This window comes from Barbus barbus, assembly GCF_936440315.1.
Source record: "Barbus barbus genome assembly, chromosome: 3".
Lineage (NCBI taxonomy): Eukaryota > Metazoa > Chordata > Actinopteri > Cypriniformes > Cyprinidae > Barbus > Barbus barbus.
The window spans coordinates 29,032,749-29,058,156 of record NC_136731.1 but is presented as its reverse complement, the minus strand read 5'-3'; the positions used below and the strand labels follow the sequence as shown (position 1 = coordinate 29,058,156).

General features: G+C 35.5%; 1 protein-coding gene and 2 long non-coding RNA genes across 6 annotated transcripts; 1 reads left to right on the top strand and 2 right to left on the bottom strand.

The window, feature by feature from the left end:
- Nucleotides 1-4,243: 4,243 nt before the first annotated feature.
- LOC306856877 (3-phosphoinositide-dependent protein kinase 1-like) lies at nucleotides 4,244-25,329 on the top strand (the record flags this gene model as incomplete). 4 transcript variants are annotated; one of them, XM_079396407.1, is made up of 15 exons in its annotated part: nucleotides 4,244-4,380; nucleotides 10,476-10,700; nucleotides 10,918-10,960; nucleotides 11,091-11,228; nucleotides 11,340-11,484; nucleotides 11,580-11,677; nucleotides 11,960-12,035; nucleotides 12,125-12,193; nucleotides 12,604-12,700; nucleotides 12,789-12,962; nucleotides 13,452-13,532; nucleotides 15,281-15,477; nucleotides 15,801-15,858; nucleotides 16,038-16,190; nucleotides 22,619-25,329. In XM_079396407.1, the coding sequence occupies 15 exons, from the start codon at nucleotides 4,357-4,359 to the stop codon at nucleotides 22,709-22,711; spliced, it is 1,671 nt and encodes a 556-aa protein (XP_079252533.1). In that variant the 3' UTR covers nucleotides 22,712-25,329. The 4 variants fall into 4 exon arrangements, with proteins under 4 accessions (XP_079252533.1, XP_079252535.1, XP_079252532.1 ...); XM_079396409.1 differs by lacking the exon at nucleotides 13,452-13,532; XM_079396406.1 differs by lacking the exon at nucleotides 4,244-4,380 and having other exon boundaries at nucleotides 10,425-10,700.
- On the bottom strand, nucleotides 18,102-19,946 carry LOC306848936. Its single transcript, XR_013782288.1, has 3 exons — nucleotides 19,919-19,946; nucleotides 18,523-18,655; nucleotides 18,102-18,211 (listed from the first exon to the last, which is right to left on the bottom strand). It is a non-coding gene; the product is annotated as an uncharacterized lncRNA (long non-coding RNA).
- On the bottom strand, nucleotides 19,965-21,191 carry LOC306848930. Its single transcript, XR_013782287.1, has 3 exons — nucleotides 21,035-21,191; nucleotides 20,499-20,615; nucleotides 19,965-20,332 (listed from the first exon to the last, which is right to left on the bottom strand). It is a non-coding gene; the product is annotated as an uncharacterized lncRNA (long non-coding RNA).
- Nucleotides 25,330-25,408: the final 79 nt, after the last annotated feature.

Genomic DNA, 25,408 nt, shown 5'->3' with positions numbered 1-25,408 from the left:
TGAAGCGATGAAGCAGGCTTCTCTGTTTATCGGACTGATGGACTAGTCTGGGTTTGGTGGATACCAGGAGAATGTTACCTTCCTGACTGCATTGTGCCATCTGTAAAGTTGCATGGGGTTGTTCTTCAGGGGTTGGGCTAGGCCCCTTACTTCCAGTGAAGGGAAATCTTAAAGTTGACATTTCATGAAAATCTGTATTTTTACAGATACAGATTTTTTTTTTTTTTTTTTTACAAATTCAAATATTTTCTATATTTAATTGCTATAATTGGGGCACTGGTGCATCTACCAACCCAGAAAACGTGAAAAAAGAACAACCTAGTAATTACATTTTTTTTTAAATATATATATTTTTTTGGTATAAGCCTTTCTCAGCAGACTTGTGAAAAAAACGAACCGCTCAGATTTCGCTTCTCTGTGACATAGAAAGGGGATCTTATTTTAATATTACCGCCCCTTAATCTGCATGTTTCCACCCATGGCACCACTGTTGTGTTTTTACAAGCGACCACTACCAGTTCTAACGCCATGGCGAAAGTTCAAGCAAAGCATGCTAACTGTTGTGTCTTTAGCTGTATAGTTGCTGCTGGTACACAGGTCTGATATAAACATGCAATTTCTTTCCCAGCTGTTTACCTTCATAGACATAACCAACTGTTTTTGTAACTCATGTGTTTTTTTTTAACATAAACTTTGTATAAACTGTATTTGACAGTTTAAGCCATTGGTCTCAAACTCAATTCCTGGAGGGCCACAGCTCTGAACAGTTTAGCTCCAACCCTAATCAAACACACTTGGGGGCTGTTCCATAAACCAAGATTAGAGTATAAGCCAGGCTTATTTCGGTTAGTCAGGCTTATTTTTGGTAGATTCGGTTTCATAAATCAAACTTAAAAAAGTTCAAACTCAGTTACCCCGGCAACTTATGCTGGCAAACTAACCTGGTCCAGAGCAGGCTAACTGTCAGGCTAAGCTGAGCTCCTGTAACTCTGACCAATAGGAACGCATCCATATTACCACTGACTCTCTCACATACAGTCAGTTTAATTTATTATCGGTCCAAAAATAAAAGTATACAGAAAATACACCTCAAATAATCAAATAAATAAAAAATAGGCTTCAACCAACTGTATTTAATGTATTGTGCCCAAAATGTAGGCGAATGACATTTTAACATAGTTAAATCAGAAGTTGATCAGAAGTTAGCCATGCAGCCTTTCTCTCTGAATTTATGACAGCTGTACCTTTTATGGTTATTAGAACATTAAAACATTACAATCTAAAATGGTTCTTTAAAGCATAAAAACTAGGGCCGGGACTTTAACACGTTAATTTAGATTAATTAATTACACAAAAATAACGCGTAAAATTTTTTTAACGCATTTTAATCGCACTTATTTTTGCACCGCGGAATGTTTCTCACTGGATGATTTTCGGCGGACCGATTATACTGGAGCACCAACTAGCGTTCAGACAAAAACAAACCACAGTGAACATGGACAAAGAAGCTGATGAGACCGCTTTGGTTGGCCCTGTGGATGGGAAATTTTGTTATAAAAAAACAAGGAATTCGCATATCACCGCAGCACATCGAGCCTCAAGTATCACCTCAATGCTAAACATATAGCAAAGTCTGTTATGGCCTCTGAAGCAACAGAGATGTTGTCTACAGTAATAGTCAGGGTTTCCGATGTTCTGAATGTACTTGAAAGTATTGCGTTTTACTTAAAAAACAGTTTACAGAAGGTATACCTACCTATAGGGTACCTGAATGTCTGAAATGTAGGCTACTATATTTCTAAATACCCTATTGCTACACTTAATGGCAATATTGCACTGGTCTGTTGGACTTGGTTGAACAAAAATAAACAATATTTTGTTGCTTAAGCTTATGTATTCAGTCATTATTCAATGGTATACTAAAAATCCATATGAAAAAACTTACTTCTCACTGTTCTCAGGTCAAATATTTGTATGCGATTAAAATGCGATTAATTTCGATTAATTAATTACAAAGCCTCTAATTAATTAGATTATTTTTTTTAATCGAGTCCCGGCCCTAATAAAAACACAATCAAAAGTTAAAATCACTGAATTAAAAATGTAAATTTATAATAGAAATCCTAGTACATTTTAACTGATAAGAGGAAGACACATTTAATTCATTTGAGCTAGTGATTAACAGTTGCTGCTATCATAAAAATACACTTATATGTAGTAAAATTCTGTGTGTCACATTTAATGTCCAACAACAAATATTTTAGCAGAATGTATATTTTATTCAGAATTCTTGCGCTAGTATTCTATTCTGCTCTGTCTGTGTAGCGCGCATGCGCGCCGCAGCGCTCGTTCTCTCGCATAAGCCCCGTCCACTCCTGACCTGGCCCCCGACCACTGAACCTGGATAGCATTAGTCAGATTGCGTGAACTTGAATTGTCGTTTATGGAACCGCTTTAGTCCCGATTGATTTGTTAGGTTATTTCAAGTCAGGTTTTGGACTTTAATCCCCGCTTTTCTTAGCGTCTTTTATGGAACAGCCCCCTGATCCAGATAATCAAGCTCTTCAGGATCACTAGAAACTTCCAAGCAGGGGGCTGTTCCATAAAAGACGGTAAGAAAAGCAGGGATTAAAGTCCAAAATCTGACTTGAAATAACCTAACAAATCAATCGGGACTAAAGCAGTTCCATAAACGACAATTCAAGTTCACGCAATCTGACTAATGCTATCCAGGTTCAGTGAGTCAGGATAATGTGACGTACACGCTTATTCTGAAGCAGCCCTTAATGTCGATCATGGATCAAATCGATCCACCGTAGCAAACAGCGAATATTTGTGCTGTTTAACGCATTTGAAACATTGTGTTTTCCTCAGTGTATAACTGATACGTCACAGGTATATTTTTTACATCTGTAAATGTCAGAAAGCCATGCAAATATATCCATTTAGCTGTCAGCAGTGGGCGAGGCTTATGCTAGAGAACGAACGAGCGCTGCGGAGCGCATGCGCGCTACACAGACAGAGCAGAATAGAATACTAGCGCAAGAATTCTGAATAAAATATACATTCTGCTAAAATATTTGTTGTTGGACATTAAATGTGACACATAGAATTTTAATTTCCTACATATAAGTGTATTTTTATGATAGCAGCAACTGTATCACTAGCTCAAATGAGTTAAATGTGTGTTCCTCTTATCAGTTAAAATGTACTCTGATTTCTATTATAAATTTACATTTTTAATTCAGTGATTTTAACTTTTGATTGTGTTTTTATGCTTTAATGCTTTAAAGAGCCATTTTAGATTGTACTGTTTTAATGTTCTAATAACCATAAAAGGTACAGCTGTCATAAATTCAGAGAGAAAGGCTGCATGGCTAGAAACTTCTGATCAACTGAATGCACAAGTAGCCACTATGTTAAAATGTCATTCGCCTACATTTTGGGCACAATACATTAAATACAGTTGGTTGTAGCCTATTTTTTATTTATTTGATTATTTAAGGTGTATTTTCTGTATACTTTTATTTTTGGACCGATAATAAATTAAACTGACTGTATGTGAGAGAGTCAGTGGTAATATGGATGCGTTCCTATTGGTCAGAGTTACAGGAGCTCAGCTTAGCCTGACAGTTAGCCTGCTCCGGACCAGGTTAGTTTGCCAGCATAAATTGCCACAGTGACTGAGCTTGAGCTATGGTAATTTTGCTTTCAGAAACCAAATCAAGTGAAAATAAGTCAGAATTACTGAAATAAGCCTGGCTTATTTGGTAAACTTGTTTTATGGAACAGGCCCCAGGTAAACTTCTATAGAGCTCATTTGGAGAGTGTAGAAAATAAATAATTAAATAAATACATTAACTTTAACAGGATAAACTTCTATAGATGTATATAGTAGAGTGTAGACAAACAATAACTAACTAACTAACTAAATATGAAAGTAACTATAAGTAAACTTTAAGAGGGTAAACTTCTATAGAGGTAAATGGAAGTGATAACTTTGAGCAGATAAACTTCTATAGAGGTAAATGGGAGGGCATGGCATGCATGTTTGCGTTCACATTTGCTTGAACAGCAAAAGAAAAGTCCATCCACAAGAGGAAAACAATACAGGCTAGATAGATGGCTGGATTACGGCCGTCAGAGAAGCGAAATGCGATCTGTAGGTGTCTCCCTGATCCCCTGAGGCTGCGCTGTGCCGCCCTCTGCTGTCTAGAGCGCGCACTGCGCTTCCCAGTCCGCCGCGCGCGCGAGCGCTTGTTGTGGTGTGACGTCAGAGCTGCAGCGGCCAGACACTACAGAGAGCTCGGTCTGTAATGACAACATTACTGAGACATTACCCGCCTGCAGCCGTCCATGGCCAAGACCAAGAGCCAAGCTGTGAGTACATGATGAAAAACACAACACAACATCTCGAGTCACGCCGAATGAGAGGATGTCCTGAGCCGCATCTTTATGCACACTGTCTAAATTAGCCACTGGCTATTTTCTAGCTAAGCAGCTTAGGGTGTTTTGGGAGGGTTTCACTTTAGTAAGTTTTATTCTGTGAATGTAATTCAAATAATTTATGTAATTTGTTTGTTTAGGCGTTTTGGAAGGCGAAGGGCACGTCAGCATTCCCTAATTTGTATGTTATAAAAAATTAAAAAATAAATAAAATCCGTGCTTTAACATAGTTCATCATCATTGCATGTAGTGATCGTATTAGTTATATAGAGTGTGATTTTATTGTAATTACTGTGGTTGTTTTGACTTGTAGTTTGTCAGCTGACAGGCTAAAAACAAACAGCAGAGGAAGTGACGCAGCAGCGCAGTCTGTTAATGGTGGATTTGTTTAATTTGTTTAAGGTGTCTGTACAGTCACCTCATGAAACCGCTCTCCCTAGAGACGTGTTCACTCGAGAAACAACATCATGGCTTTTAACCAGCTGTATATTACGAGCTAATCCAACTCAAAAGGCAACTCCGACAGCTCCTGCTGCTTTACAGCAGAGGCATGTAAACAAATAGTACTTATCATTAGGCCGACATGATTATTTCCACAAATTAGCCTATATACAGTTTCGAAAGCAGAGGAGTTGTGCTTGGATAGCAACCAACCAAAATTTCAAAAAAGTTAGCATTTCATGGGTGTTTTAAATTGATTGTTTTACATTTTACAGTTCACTTTTTTTTTAGGACATTTGTTGAACAATATAAAAAAATAAAAATATGATTAGTTATGGTCATGGAAAACCTGGAAGAGTCATGGAAATCTGAAATATTATGTACATTTTGAAATCAAATTTTCTAGAATTTTCAGAAGCATTTTGTGTCTATTTTTTTTTTATTTAACCTCAGTTTCTGCCACATAAGAAAAAAAAAATCATGCATCGGTAAACTATCAGTTATGACATAAGTCAAATGAAATGAAACTTTAAGTCATAATTATAAGATTAAAACGTTGAAATTATGCAAAATTAAGTCATTCTCTTTATCTTGTAATTTAGCCTTTTATCTTCTCATAATTATGGCTTAGTATCTCATAATTTCAACTTTATATGTTATGACTTTATGTGGCAGAAATGGACTTTGCACGTATTACAGTATTATTTGGCAGTAAAAAAAAAATCATTTAAATATATTATTCTAAAATTTAGATGGAAAATACACCACAGCAGTATCCACACAATGATTTTTAAAACTACTTATTTAGTATCACAGTTTAATTGGATAACATTTAGGGGCCAGAAGAAAAGACCCTGTAATTACTTCCACAAGATCAATATCCTGCCGCTAATAAATACTATAGTTAATTAGACAAATGCAGCTGTACTAGGAAAACTGTGTTATGACATCTGCTTCAGGGTGTTGTTTGTGTGACCACATATTTGATAATGAGCCGCAGCACATACAGGAAATTCATGCTGCATCTCTTACCTACAAATGCACTGAATGAAACAGTTACTCAGAGTCATTGTGCATGGCTTTGTGTGAGCAAAACAAGTGTTTACACTCGAAGATATGATCTGACATTTGCTGCTTGTATGTCTCGACACGTGATATCTACAGAAATGTTGTCACTCAAATGTTTAACAGCAATATGCAAACAGGCTAGACATTGTCTACATATATGCTGTCATCTGTCTTTTGCTGTGTTTGATTAAGATTATGATTTGTTTTTTAAAACATAAAAGCACTTTGTCTAGACCTTTATGAATGCATTTTCCTTGTGAAGGCCCTTTATGACCAGGTTTACCAACTCAATTGCATTCACGCTTATTTTGGCAGCCTGTCAACCTTTACTATAGTGTTCTCTCATGCGTACAGTGCCGCTATTTGCTTTTTAAGTCATGCAATGCTGGTTGTTAAATATGTCATGTCAGGGTATTGTATTTGTTGACTCTATCCAAATTTAATTTACTAATCTAGTTTTAAATGTGACTTCCAGGAAAGATGTCCGTTGTGCGATCAGATTACAGCGTGGTACACTATTTTGATGGCATTGATCCAGAGGGAGGTGGAGGCCTTATTCCGCAGCTCGAAATCATTACTGTTCTTTTAGCCATTGTGTTTATGCCACTCCCATTTACATGATTAATGTGCTATGAAGGAAGTGATGTTACCTGTTAATACTTGAAATATCTGTTCAGATAGCTGATCCTTTTACAAACACACACTACCATTCAAGTTTCTCATTATCTTATATTCTGACAAACATAATGTCTGTGTGTGTATTTGTTCATAAACTCAATATTTTAATTGGACAAAAAAATAAACTTTGGTAACAATTATGATAAAAAGAAGAAATTCTGAAATGAGTCATTATGAGATAAAAAGTCATTAACGACTGTAAAAATGATTACATACGAAGTAACATTTTTCTTCTCATAATTTTGACTTTTTATGTTGTAAATATGACATTTTATGTCATAATTATGATTTACCAAAGCATGTCTTTATGTGGAGGAAATGGCTTTCATGCATTCGAGATATAATTTGACAGTACATATTTTGATAATTTAAATAGATAAATAATAATAAAAATATAATTCTAAGAATTAAGATTATTTGGAAGTCTAGTAACCCAAAAATCCTAGGATGCTCCTTTTTGTCACAGCATAATGCATTTTTTCTAGTGCTGTCAAATCACATCCAAAATAAAAGTTTTTGTTTACATATATGTATGTGTACTGTGTATATTTATTATGTATATAGAAATACACACACATACAGTATATATTTTGAAAATATTTACATACATTTATATAGTTATATTCTTATATTGTATATGTCAATATATTTAATATATAAACATAACATATTTTTCATAAATGTATACATGCATGTGTTTATATTTATATATACATAATAAATATACACCGTACACACGCATATATATCATGTAAACAAATACTTTTATTTTGGATGCCATTAATCGTTTGACAGCACTAATATTTTCATAATATTGATGACTTAAATAATATTCGGAATAGTATTGTTCCAAATTAAAGAATTAAATAAAATAGTAATAAAAAAAACATTGAAGACTTTTGACTGGTGCTGCACATGTCTGAGATTTTCTTATTTTAGTACTTTATTTTAGTGCTGTTTGTGGACAGTTTAAATTCCTTCTACCTTTTAATGTATCACAATACTGTGTGTATATGGCATGGTTTCTACTTTTTTCTGTATGTCAAGCTTCTGCAGCATCCATCTTGTCAGTTACAGGCAGGTGGGACAGTCCTCTTTAGTTTCTGTGGTTGAGTGTGTTTGGCAAAGTGGTATTGGAGAAGTGCCTTATGTAGCAGGTGTCTGGAAAGTACCAGGGCTTTACACTAATAACAGAACCTTTTAGAATGTGTTTTTTTTCTCTCTCCACATTTCTCATAGTAAACAAACGAGGAGTGATCAACCTGCTGTGGGGAAGCAGGTCTTCCTTTATTTGCATGGCTTTGGGTGTTACCTTAAAGCTAAACTGCCTCATATTGATACAGATATAACTTTATGTATAAAAGATCCAGAATGCGGCTGAAAGATTAATTGTTAATGAGCCAAAAAGAATGCACATCACACCTCTGTTTATCAGTTTGCACTGGCTACCAATAGCTGCTCGCATAAAATTCAAGGCATTAATGTTTGCCTACAAAACCACCTCTGGCTCTGCACCCCTTTACCTAAATTCATTACTTCAGACTTATGTGCCTCTAGAAGCTTATGTTCTGCAAGTGAACGTCCCAAAGAGGCACAAAATCACTTTCACTGACTTTTAAATGAAATGTTCGCTCCTGGTGGAATGACCTGCCCAACTCAATCCCAGCAGCTGAGTCCTTAGCCATCTTCAAGAATTGACTAAAAACACATCTCTTCCATCTTTATTTGACCCTAAAGCCCCGTTCAGACTACATGATTTTAGCCCGATTTTGCCACGATCTGCTTGACGTAGGGTGTTGTGGGGATTCTTAAACGACAATGGGCATCGGGACGCACGATTCAATCGTTTCAGCTCATGTAGTGTGTACACGACACCTCTGCGACACTTCAAGATGTCAACACAGAAAGTCTAGCATGTTTAATTTCTTTTCCCGTCATACACGACAAGTTCCATCACATCTGTGACACTGGCCAGTAGAAGCACAGAAGCGCCTTTGAACAAGCTTTCAAACAATGGAGGAAATGTTTGTGGAGCTACGGCAACAGTATTCCTGCATTTATGATGAGGGACTACCGCGACAGTGAAAAAAGGTCAAATAAAAACAATTTTACCTCCCATCCTCTTCATGTCATCCACACTCTAAAAAATGCTGGGTTAAATACAACCCAGCGCAGGGTAAAATATGGACGAACCCAGCGATGGGGTTGTTTAGACCCAGCAGTTGGGTTACTGCCCAGAAGGTTGAGTTAAACATTTAACCCAACTGTTGTTTGAAAACAACCCAGCTTGTGTTCTATCCAATATTTACCCAGCACTAGGTTGTATTTAACCCAGCATTTTGATTTGTGTCCATTTTCTTTCTTTTTGGGGATTTCTGATGGCAAGACAGGGCAAAACACGCTGTTTGTTTACGTTCATAGCACTTTCTGTCTTGTCCGATGACATCATGCATGTCGTTAATGACGGCATGTGATGAATGCTCGGGTAGCATCGTATTGATAGTTTTCACGTGACGTCACACCCTTACAGGAACGGCCACCTGGCGGGCAAAACGAAGCTTTGCTCCACTGACCGCCAGTTATTTTTACACAGATTGCATCAAGTAATAATGTAGTAAAACGTAGATATTAAAAGACGAAATTCAGTAAAAACCTTATTGATGATGTATTTTTTGTATAGGAAAGAAGATGAAGCCAGAATATAAACACAATGTGCAAAGTTTCATGTTAAATGGCTTCCCATAGAAAACCATTATAAGGAAAAAACACTGAACCGTTAAGCGGATTGCGTTTATATTCTGGCCTCATCTGCTTGCCTATGTAAACTATGCACCATTAATATGGTGAATACTGAATTCCATCTTTTAATATTACCCTTTTATATATATTACTACATTTTAAGTGATTTTACAACGTTTTGTCACGTTGTTTATGATTGAAATATTGCCGCTGGTGCTTAATATGGATTGCAAATGGCCAAAACTTGCATTTTGTTCAGAAATACCTTTGTTTTTATTCTTTTGAGAGGTGATCGAAATATTTGCGACTGGGAAACAGATGAAAAATTGACACACTTGTGCTGCAGTTCTGTGGATGCTTTACCCTCCAAGTCTTCGAGCCGGTCTTGTGACTGAAAGCTATGAATAGTCTGACATGTTTCTTGTTCACGACACAACAAGATTTTATGAGTCAAAATCACATAATCTGACACAGTGACTGTCGTAACCAACTAAAAATATTGTGTAGTCTGAACGGGGCTTAACTCTAGCACTCTCTATTCTAATTCTATACTTGAAAAAATAAAAAGTAAAATTTCAATACATACATTTTTAGTTTTTTATATATTATTTATTGTATACTAACCGTTTTTATAAAAGCAATAAGGCACTTGAGACCGTGCTGTATCGTGAATAAATCACGGCTAAAGGGGTTGCAGGCACGACGCCCTTCAGCCGTGATTTATTCACAATACAGCACGGCCTCAAGTGCCTTATTGCTTACATGTATGTATGTATGTATGTATGTGTGTGTGTGTATGTTAGCATCAAAAGTGTGGTTACACTTAACCAAAACCGTGGCACAAAAATGATGTTTTTGTAACTTCAGCAGGGTAAATATTTTGCGTTCTCTGCAGCGTAAACAAAGGCGGGTCTGAGTGAATGAATGTGAGTACTCGTAATCCTGGGTGAAAACAAACACAGCCCTCCCCTCTGCGGAAGCTCTACTGTACTTTATCAGCTGCTGGTTACTGCCTCCAAGGTGGTTTTGTTCCTCATTGCACATGCAGCCGCATGTCTGAGTCTGTGTCATGTTTGCTCTCTGTGTGTGTTTTGCTTGTTCAGTACGATGCTGCTCCCATCCAGCCTAGCGTGGTGGTGTGCTCCTGTGCTTCTTCATCAATGGTGAGGTCTCAGCTCAACTCCAACCTTCCTCACTGTCTCAGTATGGATGTCCGCGGGGGTGAGGCAAGCGCTCAGCCAAAGACGTCTACCATCAAGCCTCCACAATCACGCAAGAAGGAGAATTTCAGCTTTGGCAAAATTTTAGGAGAGGGTTCCTTCTCAACGGTGGGTGCAATTTTTGTTATAGTGGCCTGCATGTCAGAAGACTTTGCAATAAAATGTTTAATAATTATTTAATAATTAACCATTTTAAAACAAATTTATATTTTTTGGGGTCCAAATAGCCAGTTTAGTGACAGATATTTTTGGTAGTTGAATAACAATAAAGTTTTGCGATGGCTTCATTGATTTGTTGTAATAGCTGTACACATTTGAATTGCAGGTTGTGCTTGCAAAAGAACTGGCCACAGGACAGGAATATGCAAGTAATTGGCATTATATTATATTAAATTATATATATACATACACACACACACACACACACAAACACATATATATATATATATAATATGATGATAATTAAATGAACTAAACTGATGTCAATTTGTTTTCCAGTGAAGATTCTAGAGAAGAATCACATCAGGAAAGAGAATAAAGCACACTATGTGATTAGAGAGAAGGATATATTGTCAAGCATAGATCATCCCTTTTTTGTAAAGCTCTTCTTCACCTTTCAAGATTCCCATAAATTATGTATCCTTTTCAGAGTAAAACTGTGGTGTTGAGCTGTGAAACTGAAATGAAATCAAGTGTGTTTGTTAAACTCATTATTACTTTAAAATGTTCTTAACGTCTAATCCTCAGATTTCGCCCTCAGTTATGCAAAGAATGGAGAACTACTTAGATTCATTCGCAAAATAGGCTCATTTGATGAGACTTGCACAAGATTCTACACTGCTGAGATAGTTTGTGCACTCGAGTATTTGCACGCAATGGGAATTATTCACAGGTAATTTGCGCTTTTGACCAACAATATGACCCTAGAAATAATTTCGTAATGCATTTTTAAATATTCATTTGTATTTTTAATTTTTTTTTATTTAGGGACCTTAAGCCAGAGAACATTTTACTGAGCGAAGACATGCACATTCAAATTACGGATTTTGGGACAGCAAAACAGTTGTCAGCAGACAGCGTTCAAAGTAACGCACCATTATTAAATATTTCGTGGAATTGCTTTGCTCTGGTTGTTGTTTTTTTCCTAACGACTGTCGTTAACTTCCTTCGACCCCCTTGTAGGTCAGGCATGAAGTGTTTGTTATATAGATACACTCACAACAGCTCACAAATAGCATAAATATGGGACAGTATATCATTTTTCTTTGTGCACACATGAGTTGTCATCGCGGTTACGGCCACTGAAGATATGTAATGATGTTTTGCCCACCTAAATCTGCTCTTAATATCAAGATCTGTCTTTACAGCAAGAGCCAATTCTTTTGTTGGCACTGCACAGTACGTTTCTCCAGAGCTACTGACGGAAAAATCAGCCTGCAAAAGGTTTTGGCATTTAATATGCAATATTACCAGATTAAGATGTGAATAAGTTGCATTGAATTGTTTTATTTTCTGTGATATTTCTCTTTTAGTTCTGACCTCTGGGCACTGGGTTGTATAATCTATCAGCTGGTGGCTGGATTACCTCCGTTTAGAGCCGGGTAAATTACTGATCAATTCAGCTTTAGTTCAATTAAATATTCAAAATAATGTGGTGATGATGCTTTGCACTTCAGCTGAAGCGCTGGTGGTTGATCACTGCTGTAATCACAGTTTTAAAAAACATGGTGTGAAATAACAGGAAGTGTTGGCTTTGGTGATTATGACTTGTTTGTGTAGACAGTACAGAGGGCTTCTGAGGAAACCCCAACCACTGGGTCACATGGCCCGCTTGCTGTTTGGTTACATTACAACCAAAAAATTGGCTTGGATGGCCATTGAAAACAAAACACTCAACCACGTGACTAACTTAACCCTTTCGTTCTCTCAGCTGATGCAGAGATCTTCGCTGCAAACCATTCAGTTGATATTGATTTAGTTCAGTTAGTCATTTACTTTTGTCTTTTAATAGAAACGAGTACTTGATTTTCCAAAAGATAATAAAACTGGAATATGAATTTCCTGAGAAGTTCTTCCCTAAAGCTAAAGATCTGGTGCAGCGACTGTTGGTAAGAATCTTTGTTTCCACTACCTATCATCACTTTCGGGCCGCACAAGTATGTTGAAGCACAGTCATTGTTTTCCTTCTGATTTCAGTCTTTGGACCCTAGAAAACGGCTAGGATGTGAGGAAATGGGTGGGTTCAATCCATTGAAAGGCCACATGTTCTTTGAGACAATCTCATGGGAGAACTTGCAGGTTCAGACTCCACCCAAGCTGACTCCTTACCTACCAGCCATGGCTGAAGATGATGAAGACTTCTATGGCAATGTTAGTTAGATTTATCATACCTATAATGCACAATGCAGTGAAAAATGACATATAAACAGTGTTTTGATTGTTTGTTGTTGTAGCTTTGTTCTTTTTTGTGTTTTTTTTTTTTTGTTGTTGTTTTTGTTTCTTTGCTTTGTTTGGTTGTTTTTTGTTTTATTCTTGTTTCTTTGTTTTTTTTTTTTTTGAGGGGGGGGGGGGGGGTTGTATTGTTTTTTTTGTTTGTTTATTTCACTTTGTTTTTGTTTTTAAATAGCCTAATACATCACGTTATAAGAAATCAAAACTGACCACTTATTAAACCTATGAAAACTGGGTTCTACTTTACTGCTAACATTTCATGTTTCTTTGAAGTGTGGATGAAATCAAAATTGATCCTATTTACTTAGCACACATTACCAGTCTTGTGGTGAACAAATAACCCGTGCAAGTTAATCCACTGAAAATTACCTTGTCTTCGTGATATCTGAAAATTTGCTTCCCATCTAGAATGGTGTTTCTTCTAATGACGTCAGCTTGACGGCTTGTGCAGAACATCCTAATACCCTCTCTTCTGACCGTCAACCTACTGTGAGCTAGAGATGGTGCTGAAATCAAGCCCTGCCATCTATTTTTTTTTCTCATTTAATATTCTTTTTCACTCTTTAAAACACATTACAATCGGCCATGAGTTCAGGTCATTGGTGGGTAGCGTACCCAAAATCTGTACTCAAGTAAAAGTAAAAGTAATTCTAGAAATATTTACTCAAGTAAAAGTAAAAGTAATAGTCTGAATAGTTACTTGAGTAAGAGTAAAAAAGTATCGGATAAAAAAACTACTCAAGTAGTTAGTTACTAGTTACTTTGGGTCATATACTGAATATAGTCTATTTTTATTTAGATATATAGATTACATTTATGTAATGTGTATGTGTATACACACACACACACACACACACTGCCGTTCAAAAAATATATATATATTAATGTAATTTATTTCAGTGATGCAAATCAGAATTTTCATCAGCCTTTACCCCAGTCTTCAGAGTCACATAATCCTTCAGAAATCATGTTGATTTATTATCAGTGCTGCTCTTTTTAGCTTTCTATTCATCAAAGAATCCCGAACAAAATGTCACAGGTTCCAAAAAATATTAAGCAGCAAAAGTGTTTCCAACACTGGTAATAAATCGATATATTATAATGATTTCTGAAGGATCATATGACTCCGAAAACTGGAGTAACAGCTGATGAAAATTCTGATTTGCATCACTGAATTAAATTATATTTTAAAGTAAATTAATTATGTATTATCCTATAACCTCTGACACTGAAACCTCTGAAAGCTCCTCACATGACTGCTCTGAACATAACGAAACAAATGCATATTGACGGATCTTCTGTTCTGCAAAATGTAAACAAATGTAGCCTATATTTTTGCAAGCATAAATATTGTAAAAATATGAATATTAATTGTGTCTAGAACAGGCCGCGCGCCGCTGCGCAGAGCTAACGCGGGTTCCGCGGGTGTTCATTTCATACTCTGTGACAGCTTATTTAATGTATAAATTATACATTGTATTTAATGTAAGGTACATGTACAACAAACTGGTGATGTCATAGTGGTAGCGTGGCCTATACCTGTGGAACAGTAGACAGCACACGCGGTGTTCATCTAATAAAGATCTTTATATAGCTCTAGCAAACAAGCCTTTGCAGATTTGCTTTCAACTGACTGTAGATCCAAAGCCACATCTTCAGCGCTCTTGATGTTCTTAAACTCTCTGTTATCTGAGTGAGAACCGTTTCAGAGACTCAGCTCGTGCGGCAGGGAACTGAACGAATCATTCAAACTGATTCACGAACCAATTCACTGGTTTGCCAACTGGTTTGATAAAGCCTTTAAACAGAATCGACTCAAAAGAATGAATCATTCGCGAATGGGCATCGTTCACTGCCCAAAGAATAGTAGACGGCGCGTTTGGAATAAACCGAAGCATTTTTAACTTGTATTGCATTAAGATACAGTAACGAGAGGAGAGTCGCCCACAGTAACGAAGTAAAAGTACCGTTTTTTCTCTAAAAATATACTTGAGTAAGAGTAAAAGTACCCATTTTAAAATATACTCTAAAAGTATTAGTTACCCAAAAAATGTACTCAAGTAAATGTAACGAAGTAAATGTAACTCGTTACTACCCACCTCTGGTTCAGGTTAAATTAAAGTTAAATATTTAAGTTTCTAAAGTCAAGTTAATGGTACAAATTGTGAGCTCATAAGTGCAGGCTCACTGGGTCTTGTCACTGTGTACTGATTTGCTGTTTTATTTGAATCCCACAGTATGAAGATCTCCTCTGTCAGTTCAGCAGCCTGCAGGTGGTCCCATCCTGCTCATCTCAGATCGTCCCACTGAGATCCTGCAGCAATATTGAGCAGTACATCCATGACCTGGACAGCAACTCCTTTGAGCTGGACCTGCAGTTCTCCAGTGAGGAGAAACGACTTCTGCTGCAGAAGCAAACAAGTGGCAACCCTTGGTATGTTATAACCTTCATTCAGAAATGAGTTTTCCTGCTCATAAACATTAATTCTGGTTAAATATTAAATTGCCATCCTGTAGTGACAGCGCACTTTAAACACACATTCATTTTGTTATTACACATAGTAATAGAGATTATAAAGAGTTGCGTGTGTATGTGCTAATTATGAAATTTTTATCTCTTGCATTTCCTGTTAGGTTTTTTTATAGCACATTGTAAAGTGAACTCTTGATCATTATAGTTCTGTTTTCAACAACACAAGTAGCACTAACTGCCAGCTTGTTATTCATTAACATCTGCTATTTTTTTCTGTCTTAAAGGCACCAGTTTGTTGAAAATAACTTGATATATAAAATGGGACCAGTTGACAAACGAAAGGTAACATTTTTCTCTCTGGTTCTTAATCTTTTATGGTATCTAGAGTGAAAAAGAGGTGCATGGTTTTCTTTCATTTTTTTTAAAGAGTTGAATACGAAAACAAATAGCACCCTCTTTTGGCTGCAGTTGGTATTGACAGTAAATGTTTTTGACCCTTTCTTGTTTGTCATTTTTCACAGGGACTGTTTGCTCGACGCCGTCAGCTTTTACTGACAGAAGGCCCACATCTATATTATGTGGATCCTGTGAATAAAGTACTAAAGGGGGAAATTCCTTGGTCTCCAGAGTTGCGTCCTGATGCCAAGAATTTCAAGACATTTTTTGTCCACACGGTAAAAATTCTAATATTTTTTTAAACTATTTTATTACATTATAATATAGATACATAAGTACTTTTATATATAGATGTTTCTATAATTGATTTGTAGGTTATGATGTTATTTTTATGTCATTTATATTTGACTAATAGTTGCCTTGAAGCTTTATGGATGGTATTAAATGGATAGTTAACCCAAAAATGAAATTTTTTCTGAAAATGTACTCACCCTCAGGTCATCCAAGCTAGAGATGAGTTTGTTACTTCATCGGAAACAGATTTGGAGGAATTTAGCATTACATCATTGCTCACCAATGGATCCTCTACAGTGAATGGGCGCCGTCAGAATGAGAGTCAAAACAGCTGATTAAGACATCACAACAATACACAAGTAATCCACACGTCTCCAGTCCATCAATTAACATCTTGTGAAGCGAAAAGATGGGAAGAAATCCATCTTTACAGGGCCCCTATTATGGGTGATGAAAGGTTCATATTTTGGTTTTGGGAGTCCCCAACAACAGGTTGACATGCATGCAAGGTCAAAAAACACTTTCATTGTTATAATATGTATTTATTTTTACGTTATTTATTCTTACCGGGAAACTGCTATTTTTATCACTCCAAAAGCAGCACCTAGTGGCAAAGAATGAATTTGCATTTTCATTCAGACCAATATGAAAAGACCAACAAGTGGGCGGGCAATATGCTAATGTTTCATGTGTGGGATTCATTTTATAAACGACTAGTTTCAATGATTCAGAATCTACTCATTCTTTTGGGAGACAATAACTTTATACACGGTGCACTTTCAGATTTAAAACTGCTGGATGTTTTCATTCACTTAGAGCTGTGTCACACACTGCATGAAAGGTCATTTAAAAAAATCCACTTTAAGATGTTCAAACTATCGCTTCCTGCTAAAATATGAGTGCTCTATCCATAACATTGCTTTTTCCAGTGAAAACATCATCTTGTCTGAATCAGGATTTGTTTCCTACAAACACATAGTTTTTCAGTTCACAAGATGTTAACTGATGGACTGGAGTTGTGTGGATTACTTGTGGATTATTGTGATGTTTTTATCGGTTGTTTATTCTCTCATTCTGATGGCACCCATTCACTGCAGAGGATCCATTGGTGAGCAAGTGATGTAATTCTTCAAATCTGTTCCGATAGAATAATAATAAAAAAAATAATCTAGGCCTACATCTCGGATGGCATGAGAGATGAGTACATTTTCATCAAATTATAATTTTTGGGTGAAGTGTTCCTTTAAATTTATGGTACTTTGATAAATGCATCATACTGAATGATTACTAAATATAATTTATATGGTGTAGTATTAACATGGTGCTCTAAGGATAGGTATCCAAAGAAAAGATGGTAATAACAGCACTGTAAAACTTTTCGTTGTAAATTTACAGTATAATACTGGCAGCTGGGTTGCCAGCCACATACTGTATTTTTACAGTACTACTACTGTACACAACATTTACAGTTCTGTACTGTATTTACGAAATACAGTATTATACTGTTATATAACTTTTTTTTACAGTATTACACTGTGCTCTTTACAGGGAATACTGTAAATCCTGCTTTTATTTCAGTACTCTTGGATTTACAAAATTAAAAATATACTTTTTCATAACAGTATTCACAAAAAAATAGAGAAAATAATATTTTCTGAGTTTTAAAACATTTTATTTATTTTGAAGAAAAGACCAGGCAATTGCCTTATATGAATTTACTGGCTGAAATGCCAGCTGTAGTTTTTTTTTTCCTTTTTCTTTTAAATATAAAACATGTAAAATGCAATTAACAATTAGCAAGTAATTGAAAATACAGTAATCTTATTTACTTTTAAAGAATGGAAAGGTTTTTCAGAAATATATTTTTTAAAAGTCTTTCAGAAGAGAGGAAACATGTGGGTTTACAGTACTGTTCTTTTTTTACACAACATGTCCAGTCTTCTTGTAAGTCACTTTTCCTTTCTTGGTTTTTGATGCACATGCAGGGCTGATGTCGAGAAAGCATCTAAAAGACAGAAAAGAAAAAAAGTGAACATTATGTATATGTCTAATATATATATATATATATATATATACACACATACACACACAGCATCTCACAGAAGTGAGTTCTGTGAGACAGCACAGAGAATTGCAACACTTACGATGTGATTACATGACTACATGATAATGTTAAATATGCAATATGTCATTCAGCTCTTTAATCAACTGTATAAAATATTTGTTAAAATATACTTAAGTACTTTACAAATACTGTCAAAACAAGTTAGTGACAATTCACTCTATCATATATATATCAATGGCAAATATGCTAACCTCAGTCGCAAGGGTGCATGCCACCTCTTCCTGATACTGGAGGTTGAAATCATACAATAATACAAACAGCACTGCAAGGCCAGAGACAAAGTTGGGCTGCTCAACATTTACCGCTGGTTGCTTAGAGATTGACCTGAAAATAAAAAAAGAAAGAAAATACTTCAAATAAACTATTGTGGGTTCCATTGCAGTTCTGTTTAGTTGTCTATACATAGTTCAACTCAACATAACTATTAAACTAAATCTGAAATATGTGCAGGGAAATCCCATTTACAGGGTTCACAACTATAGCTGTGAACTGCATAATAATAGTATCTCATGAATGCACAGTCGAGCACAAAAGACCAATGTCAGTGTCAGGATTTTCATTAAACAATATTGCATTCCCTCAGAACACTTGGAATACATGACATGTTGCATGTGAATATTCTGTGATACTATTGTATCTTGATGCTGGTCACTATCACTGCCATTATATGGACAAGCGTGAGCAGGCTTTTTTTTTTTTAATTTGTATTATTCTCCTTTAGTGGTCCAAAAAACAAAGAAGGTCATAGGGCATTAGAACAACACCAGGGTGCATGGAAGCATATGGGTAGCAAAATTCAATTGAAATGCAATACGTAAAATGGTGATATATTTCAATTTACATTTTCTTATACATATGTGCAATATTTAGTGCACATATGTATTTTATTGTATATCACATAAATTTTATTTAAATTATAAAATTTACATTTGCCATTTCCTACAATAGTTTTAATACACAAATTAAAAACATATTTTAATGCTTTATAAGTTGCAAAATGGAAATTAAAATGTATTACCCAAATTGATTAGATGTTTAACATGTCCAAGCAAAAACTGTTTTTACATCATAATACCACATGATAATTGTAATTTCAGAATGCATTCTGATCCAAAGGTGCAGTAAAAAGGTAGAAAAATTGTAATTTAAAATATCTTTTATTTTTCTTAAATGCATTGACACTTATATATAAGACGTTTCAATTGCATTTTCATTTAATACCCCATGATGAATATAAAGTTAATGTGGATTTGAAAATGCATTCGAAATGTATTTGAAAATGCAACACACCCCCGACCTGTCAATCTTTAGGCTACATCAAGGCTGGGCTTGGCAACAGGATGCACAATTGTAGAAAATATCATATGTAAATTATATAACTGAATTTCCATTTTCATTTTGCACTAAACTTTGCACATATTTAGGGTAAAATGTCAATTAAAATACAGAAATGCATTGCCATTTTGCATATTACTAACTGAATTTGAAATTATTTCAAACTGAATTTTGCTACCCATATGCTTCCATAGCGTTAATGATGACTTAATGTTAATTTTAGGGTGTACTAAACCTTTACTGTTTACTTACCAAGAATTATAGGTTGTGTTCTCTGGCAAATGTAGACACTGCTGGACATCAGATTGAGTGGTGAATACCTGAAACAATTTTTAAGAAGACAGCACAACCATCACTAACAGAACCAAGACATAACAAATCACATTTATTTGCAACATGCTTTAAGTAATCTCTACTTACATCTGCTTGAAGGGTAAGGCCATCTAATTTCTGCAAGTGTGGGAGCAGCTGTAGGACCATGGAAGACATGGAAGCAATCAGGAATACTACTTTTGAAATAAGCATTAGGAACATGACTATGGATTTTCATGTGCTGGCAAAATTATAACACATTAAAAAGCACGATCATAGAACTGACATTTTTTAACATGGACTACAAATGGGAAGCACTTACATTAGCACCGGATCTTCATCAGATTGTTCAGCCTGAAAAATAATAATAAAAAAATAATAATCAGAAGCAGGTCATGTGAATGTGTGTCTTATTTGCTATTTAAGTTGTTTTTGATTGTTGGATTAAAGGAAGGTGTGCATAAACATCTTAAAAGGGATAGTTCACTTTGAAATTAAAATTTGGTATCTATCAGCTTACCCCAAGGGCATCCAAGATGTAGGTGTCTTTTTTTCTTCAGTAGATCCAATTTTGATATGTTTAGGTCAAATCGTTCTAGCTTGTCAGTCATATAATGGCAGGTATAGGTCACTGTCTCTATAAGAGGGAAAAAGAACATGCACAGAGAAATCCCAAATTAAACAATTCCCCATCGTAACTACACATTGATGGCCTAAGACACGAAACGAGCGGTTTGTGTGAGAAAATGAACAGTATTTATACAGTTTTTTACCTCTTGTACACAACCAGGTCCAAGTGATCTGAGTGCGCGCACGCATCCGGTGTGTGACGTGTGTGTGCGCGCTCTGGCTTAGTCCGCAAAAATAACTTTATTGCACAAATAATTAGAAAGTTATTGAACGCGGAAATATGTGAATGTTGTGAATTTGCGAATATAAAACCAATTTTACCCAAGTGAATTGCTAACTCGGGATTTAAGTTAAGTTTAACGTTCCCAAAATCAAACCATGCGTAGAAACAATGTAAAAATGTGAATGAAAAAAAGACAAGCTTACCGTATCGATACTTAGTCGAACATTAATCCATCTTCTCATGCTCCAGTCGATTAGCATCATCTCAGGCACAGGTTAGATGATTCAGATGACAAATTATCTCCGCGTCTGCTCAGGCAGCGTCGTCCATTGTTTGCTGCGTCACAGGCACTAACGCTTGAAACGCGAAACGAAGCTCACAAAGCTTATCTACGCACAGATTCACAAACCATTATTCGCGTTATTATCTTAATAACGCGAATAATTATTTTGTTCAATTAATTCCCGCTGACGAATCTAGTTTGCCTGTAATACACTGTTCACATTTCTTCTTCTTTGGAGATCACATCACATTTGAATTGAGCGCGAAATAAATATATCCCACAATGCAATGTGTTTACAGTATGGTACTGTATTACAAATTTAGCGGGCTGAAAACAGAAAATTTCTGTATATTTACAGACATTCTGTAAAATATACAGAATGCTACTGTTTTATAAAAATACAGTATAATACTGTTAGAAAATGCCTGTAAATTTACAGTAAAGTTTTACATAGGGCTCTAGACTCATTCTTCCCACTGGTCGCACTTGTGCGACTAACTTTCTCAGTTATTTATTTATTTATTTTTTGATACAACATTTGATTAATCAATGCATGCTGATTAATTTTTATCGTAGTTTATAGTTATATGGTAACGAAAGTGTTCAACATTCAACCCGTTCTTTTTTATCGGTATTATTTGTAATTTAAATTTAGTGAACAGGAATTCCTTTTTTTGCTTTCACTTTCGCTTTCAAATTCACGATCTTGGTGTCACACTTTACAAGAAAAGATAATTGTTTGTTTTGCTTACATCTATAGTATACACCTTTCACTTTTTAAGACTAAAACAAAAGATGGATTCGTTGTTATTCTTAATTAGAAAGCACAACAACAATAAAACAGTAAGTTACAATTACAAACTAGCTTACATAACATTTATTAACAAAAACGAATAAGACGGCATGGCATAGGATTCATCACATGCTGTATTATATACCGACTAATAAATTACAGAATGTTTAGCAAACACTGAGGAATCAAATAATAATAATATAAAAAAATTAAGGAAAGCCTCCATAGCGTAACGTGAGGTAAACAGCAAAGATAACAAGCTTTTCAAAACGAAAATAAAAAGAAAAGTAAAACTAAACTGGCAGTCGCTGACAGGACGTTTTTTTCTACAAGAATACCAAGGTTCACCTTCTCTGGTTTAAGAAGCGGTCTTTTACTTCTCCGTCCGCTGCGCGCACCTTCGCGCTCGTGCTGAAGCAGTGAGTATAAAACCAGGCTCTACACTTGAAGCGCTCGCGCTGAAAGCGCCTGTCTTCACGTGATCAGTGAAATCTGACTCCTGCTATAATGTGCCGCGGCTCTGCAGCGCGCGCTGTATGAAGCAGACGCTTTGGAGCGGCGCAGACCATGCACTCGCACAAGTGCGACCACGTCAAATATTTACTGGCACACTCTCAAAAAATGGTCGCAGTCTAGAGCCCTGTAATATCTTAGTACTGCTTGGGACTCTGCTAAATGCTTCTAAATCTTTTCATTGTTTTTCATATGCAGCCAAACAGGACATATTATCTAATGGATCCCAATGGTAATGCGGACAAATGGTGTAAGAAGATTAAAGAGGTGTGGGGAACAGTATATCACTAATAAGAGACTACTGGCATGCTGGGGCATCAGAAGACCACTGGAGTCAAGGCAAGTCTTAGAGGTCGGAGTCCTTCACCATTCAACAACCAATCAGGAAGTCAACTGCACAATTATGGGACTAGTGCATAAATATTCCATATTTAGCAGGTGTAATATAGAATCAGAGATTAGTAAAACTCAGCAAAACCACAATTTGTACTATATATATATATATGTGTGTGTGTCTGTGTCTGTGTGTGTGTGTATGTAGATATGTATATACATAGGAAGTATCCCCAAAAGCTTGGGGGGGGGGGGGGGCACTCAATCTGTTGCCTTGTAAAATAATAATGATAGAGGACATTCAAATGATCCAACAGGTCAAGTACATATTAAATTGATACACCCATCATTAATATATTTATATTTATTCTCCAAGTCTTGTTCACCTGTATAATATCATATTACATGTAATTATCATAATCTGAAAAATCACTTTTGAGCCGTTATATTCAGTATGAAATTTACCCAGCAATGGATTTTTTTTGTGGATTCACATGTGAAACTTGCACTGGGTTCCTTAAATCTGCTGTTTATATTTGTTTTATGTTATACTTTATTTATAAATATCGGTTTAGTACTTGATAAGGTACGTTACACAGTATACACAGCAAGCGAACAGCATTAGGTGTTGCGACAAGCCAGGTCACTCTCTTGCAGTGTAAATATGGTGTTATACCTATGGGAATTGAGCTGTGAAGAGAATCGCAACTGTAAATAAGGACCGTGCTTGCAGATGCAGTTTTTGACCACTTAATACATTTAAAAGGATGTTGGTCCAGCACAGACGAACGGAAATGCTGTAACTGCAAGTGAGAACCAAGCACAGAAGTGTGTTTTTTGAGGAATTGTTCAATCGTGTATTTATAAATCGACTAGGTTTGTCAGCAAATATAACTGTGATGTACAGATGATGTATTATTCAGAAAGTAACACAGTGTTACTGGATTTGCACCTTGCGTAATTTTATTCTTATATATCAGATCATTTGCTGGCAGCGGCTCAGCCTGTAGTACCTAATATTATGTAAATTCTAATATTCAGAGATTTTAATTGACTCATGTTCAGGGGCCACGTGTTGTAAATATTGAGATGTAAAGCCTTTGAATGTAAATGATGGCTGTAATATTTTGCAAGATTTTTATGTGTCCTAATCAGGTCACTTAAATTATATCAGATTCAATGTGTATGCCCTTTGGGTTTCTGCGCACCTTTAATGAAACTGAAGAATGTCCAGGAGAAAATCATGTTAAGTCTCATAATAAAAGAGTATATAAAGAGTAACATCTTTCTGCTTGTGTTTCTGACAGAGTGTTGGTAGCATGTGCGAGACAGCAGTGCTAAGACAACAGCTCCCAATAGACTTTCCATGTCTTGTACATCTGGCTCTCTCATGCATGCTGGCTGTTTACATTTATCAACATCTTGCAGTGCTGAAATGAGGTCATGCCGAATGAACTCATTTCATTTCTCATTTCCATTCGGCTTTCCAGGTTTTAGGGTTTAGGTTTTTCACAGGCTTTCCTACCCAGTAAAACAACAGCTATGAGAAACACATCTCACTTTATACTGTAGCAATAGAGGGACCATCAAGTGATGATAAATGCCTGCTATTCACTGTACTGTCTTTTGTATTATCAGTCTTCACGTGGCTCACTCAAATAGTCTTTATTCGATCCTTATTGCACGAGAACACGATGCACACTCTCATACCACCGATGCAGAAACATTATCTGATTAAACCATAGAAATATAAACTAGATCACTATACTCATCTAAGACATTGAAATATGAACTGTTCTACTTGTGTTTGTCAAACTAAACCATTGATCAATTAAATGTTTACTGATGTTTATCTTATTAAACCAAAGAAATATTACCTTATCTCACAGAATAAGAAAAAAATATATTGCTTTTGTAAATCATAATTATGACATAAAATAAAATTATGACTAAGACGAAAAGTCAAAATGTCGTCAATTGAACTTTTACAATTGTATCTCATAATTTTGACGTCTATCAATTATGACTTAGTATATCATAATTTTGATTTATGTTTTAATTGCCTTTTTATAACAACTTCAAATTTTAATCTCATAATTATGACTTAGTTCCTCATAATTTCACATTTTTGTCATATTTGACCTTTTATCTCATAGTATTTTATAATTATGACTTTTTATCTTAGAATTTGACTTTCTCACAATTTTTAAGTTTAAGTTTACCGTAAGTTTACAGACATTTTCTTTAACCCTAAAACACAATGCACTTTTTACTTTCTATGTCATAATTGATATTTACCATTGATGTAATTTATAATTTCAGCAATTTATCTCATAATTATTACGCTGCATGTAATAATTTTGACTTTGTATGTCATAATTCACTTTTTTTCACATCATTTCTACTTTTAAGCTGTCATAATCACTTTGTTAAGATCTACCAAAGCATGATTTTTCAATGAGGTCCTTGTCAGTCCACTTCTGTTTTTTTTTTTTTTAATTACATAATTTCTTAGAAATAAGAAAGAAGATGTTTGAGGGGAAAAGGAAAATAAAAAAGAAAATTCCTGTAGTTTGAAAAAAAAATAAAAAAATAAAAAATCATGGTTACGTGTCAAAACTTACCGAGCTGCCTATCTAGGTATAATTCTAGGGC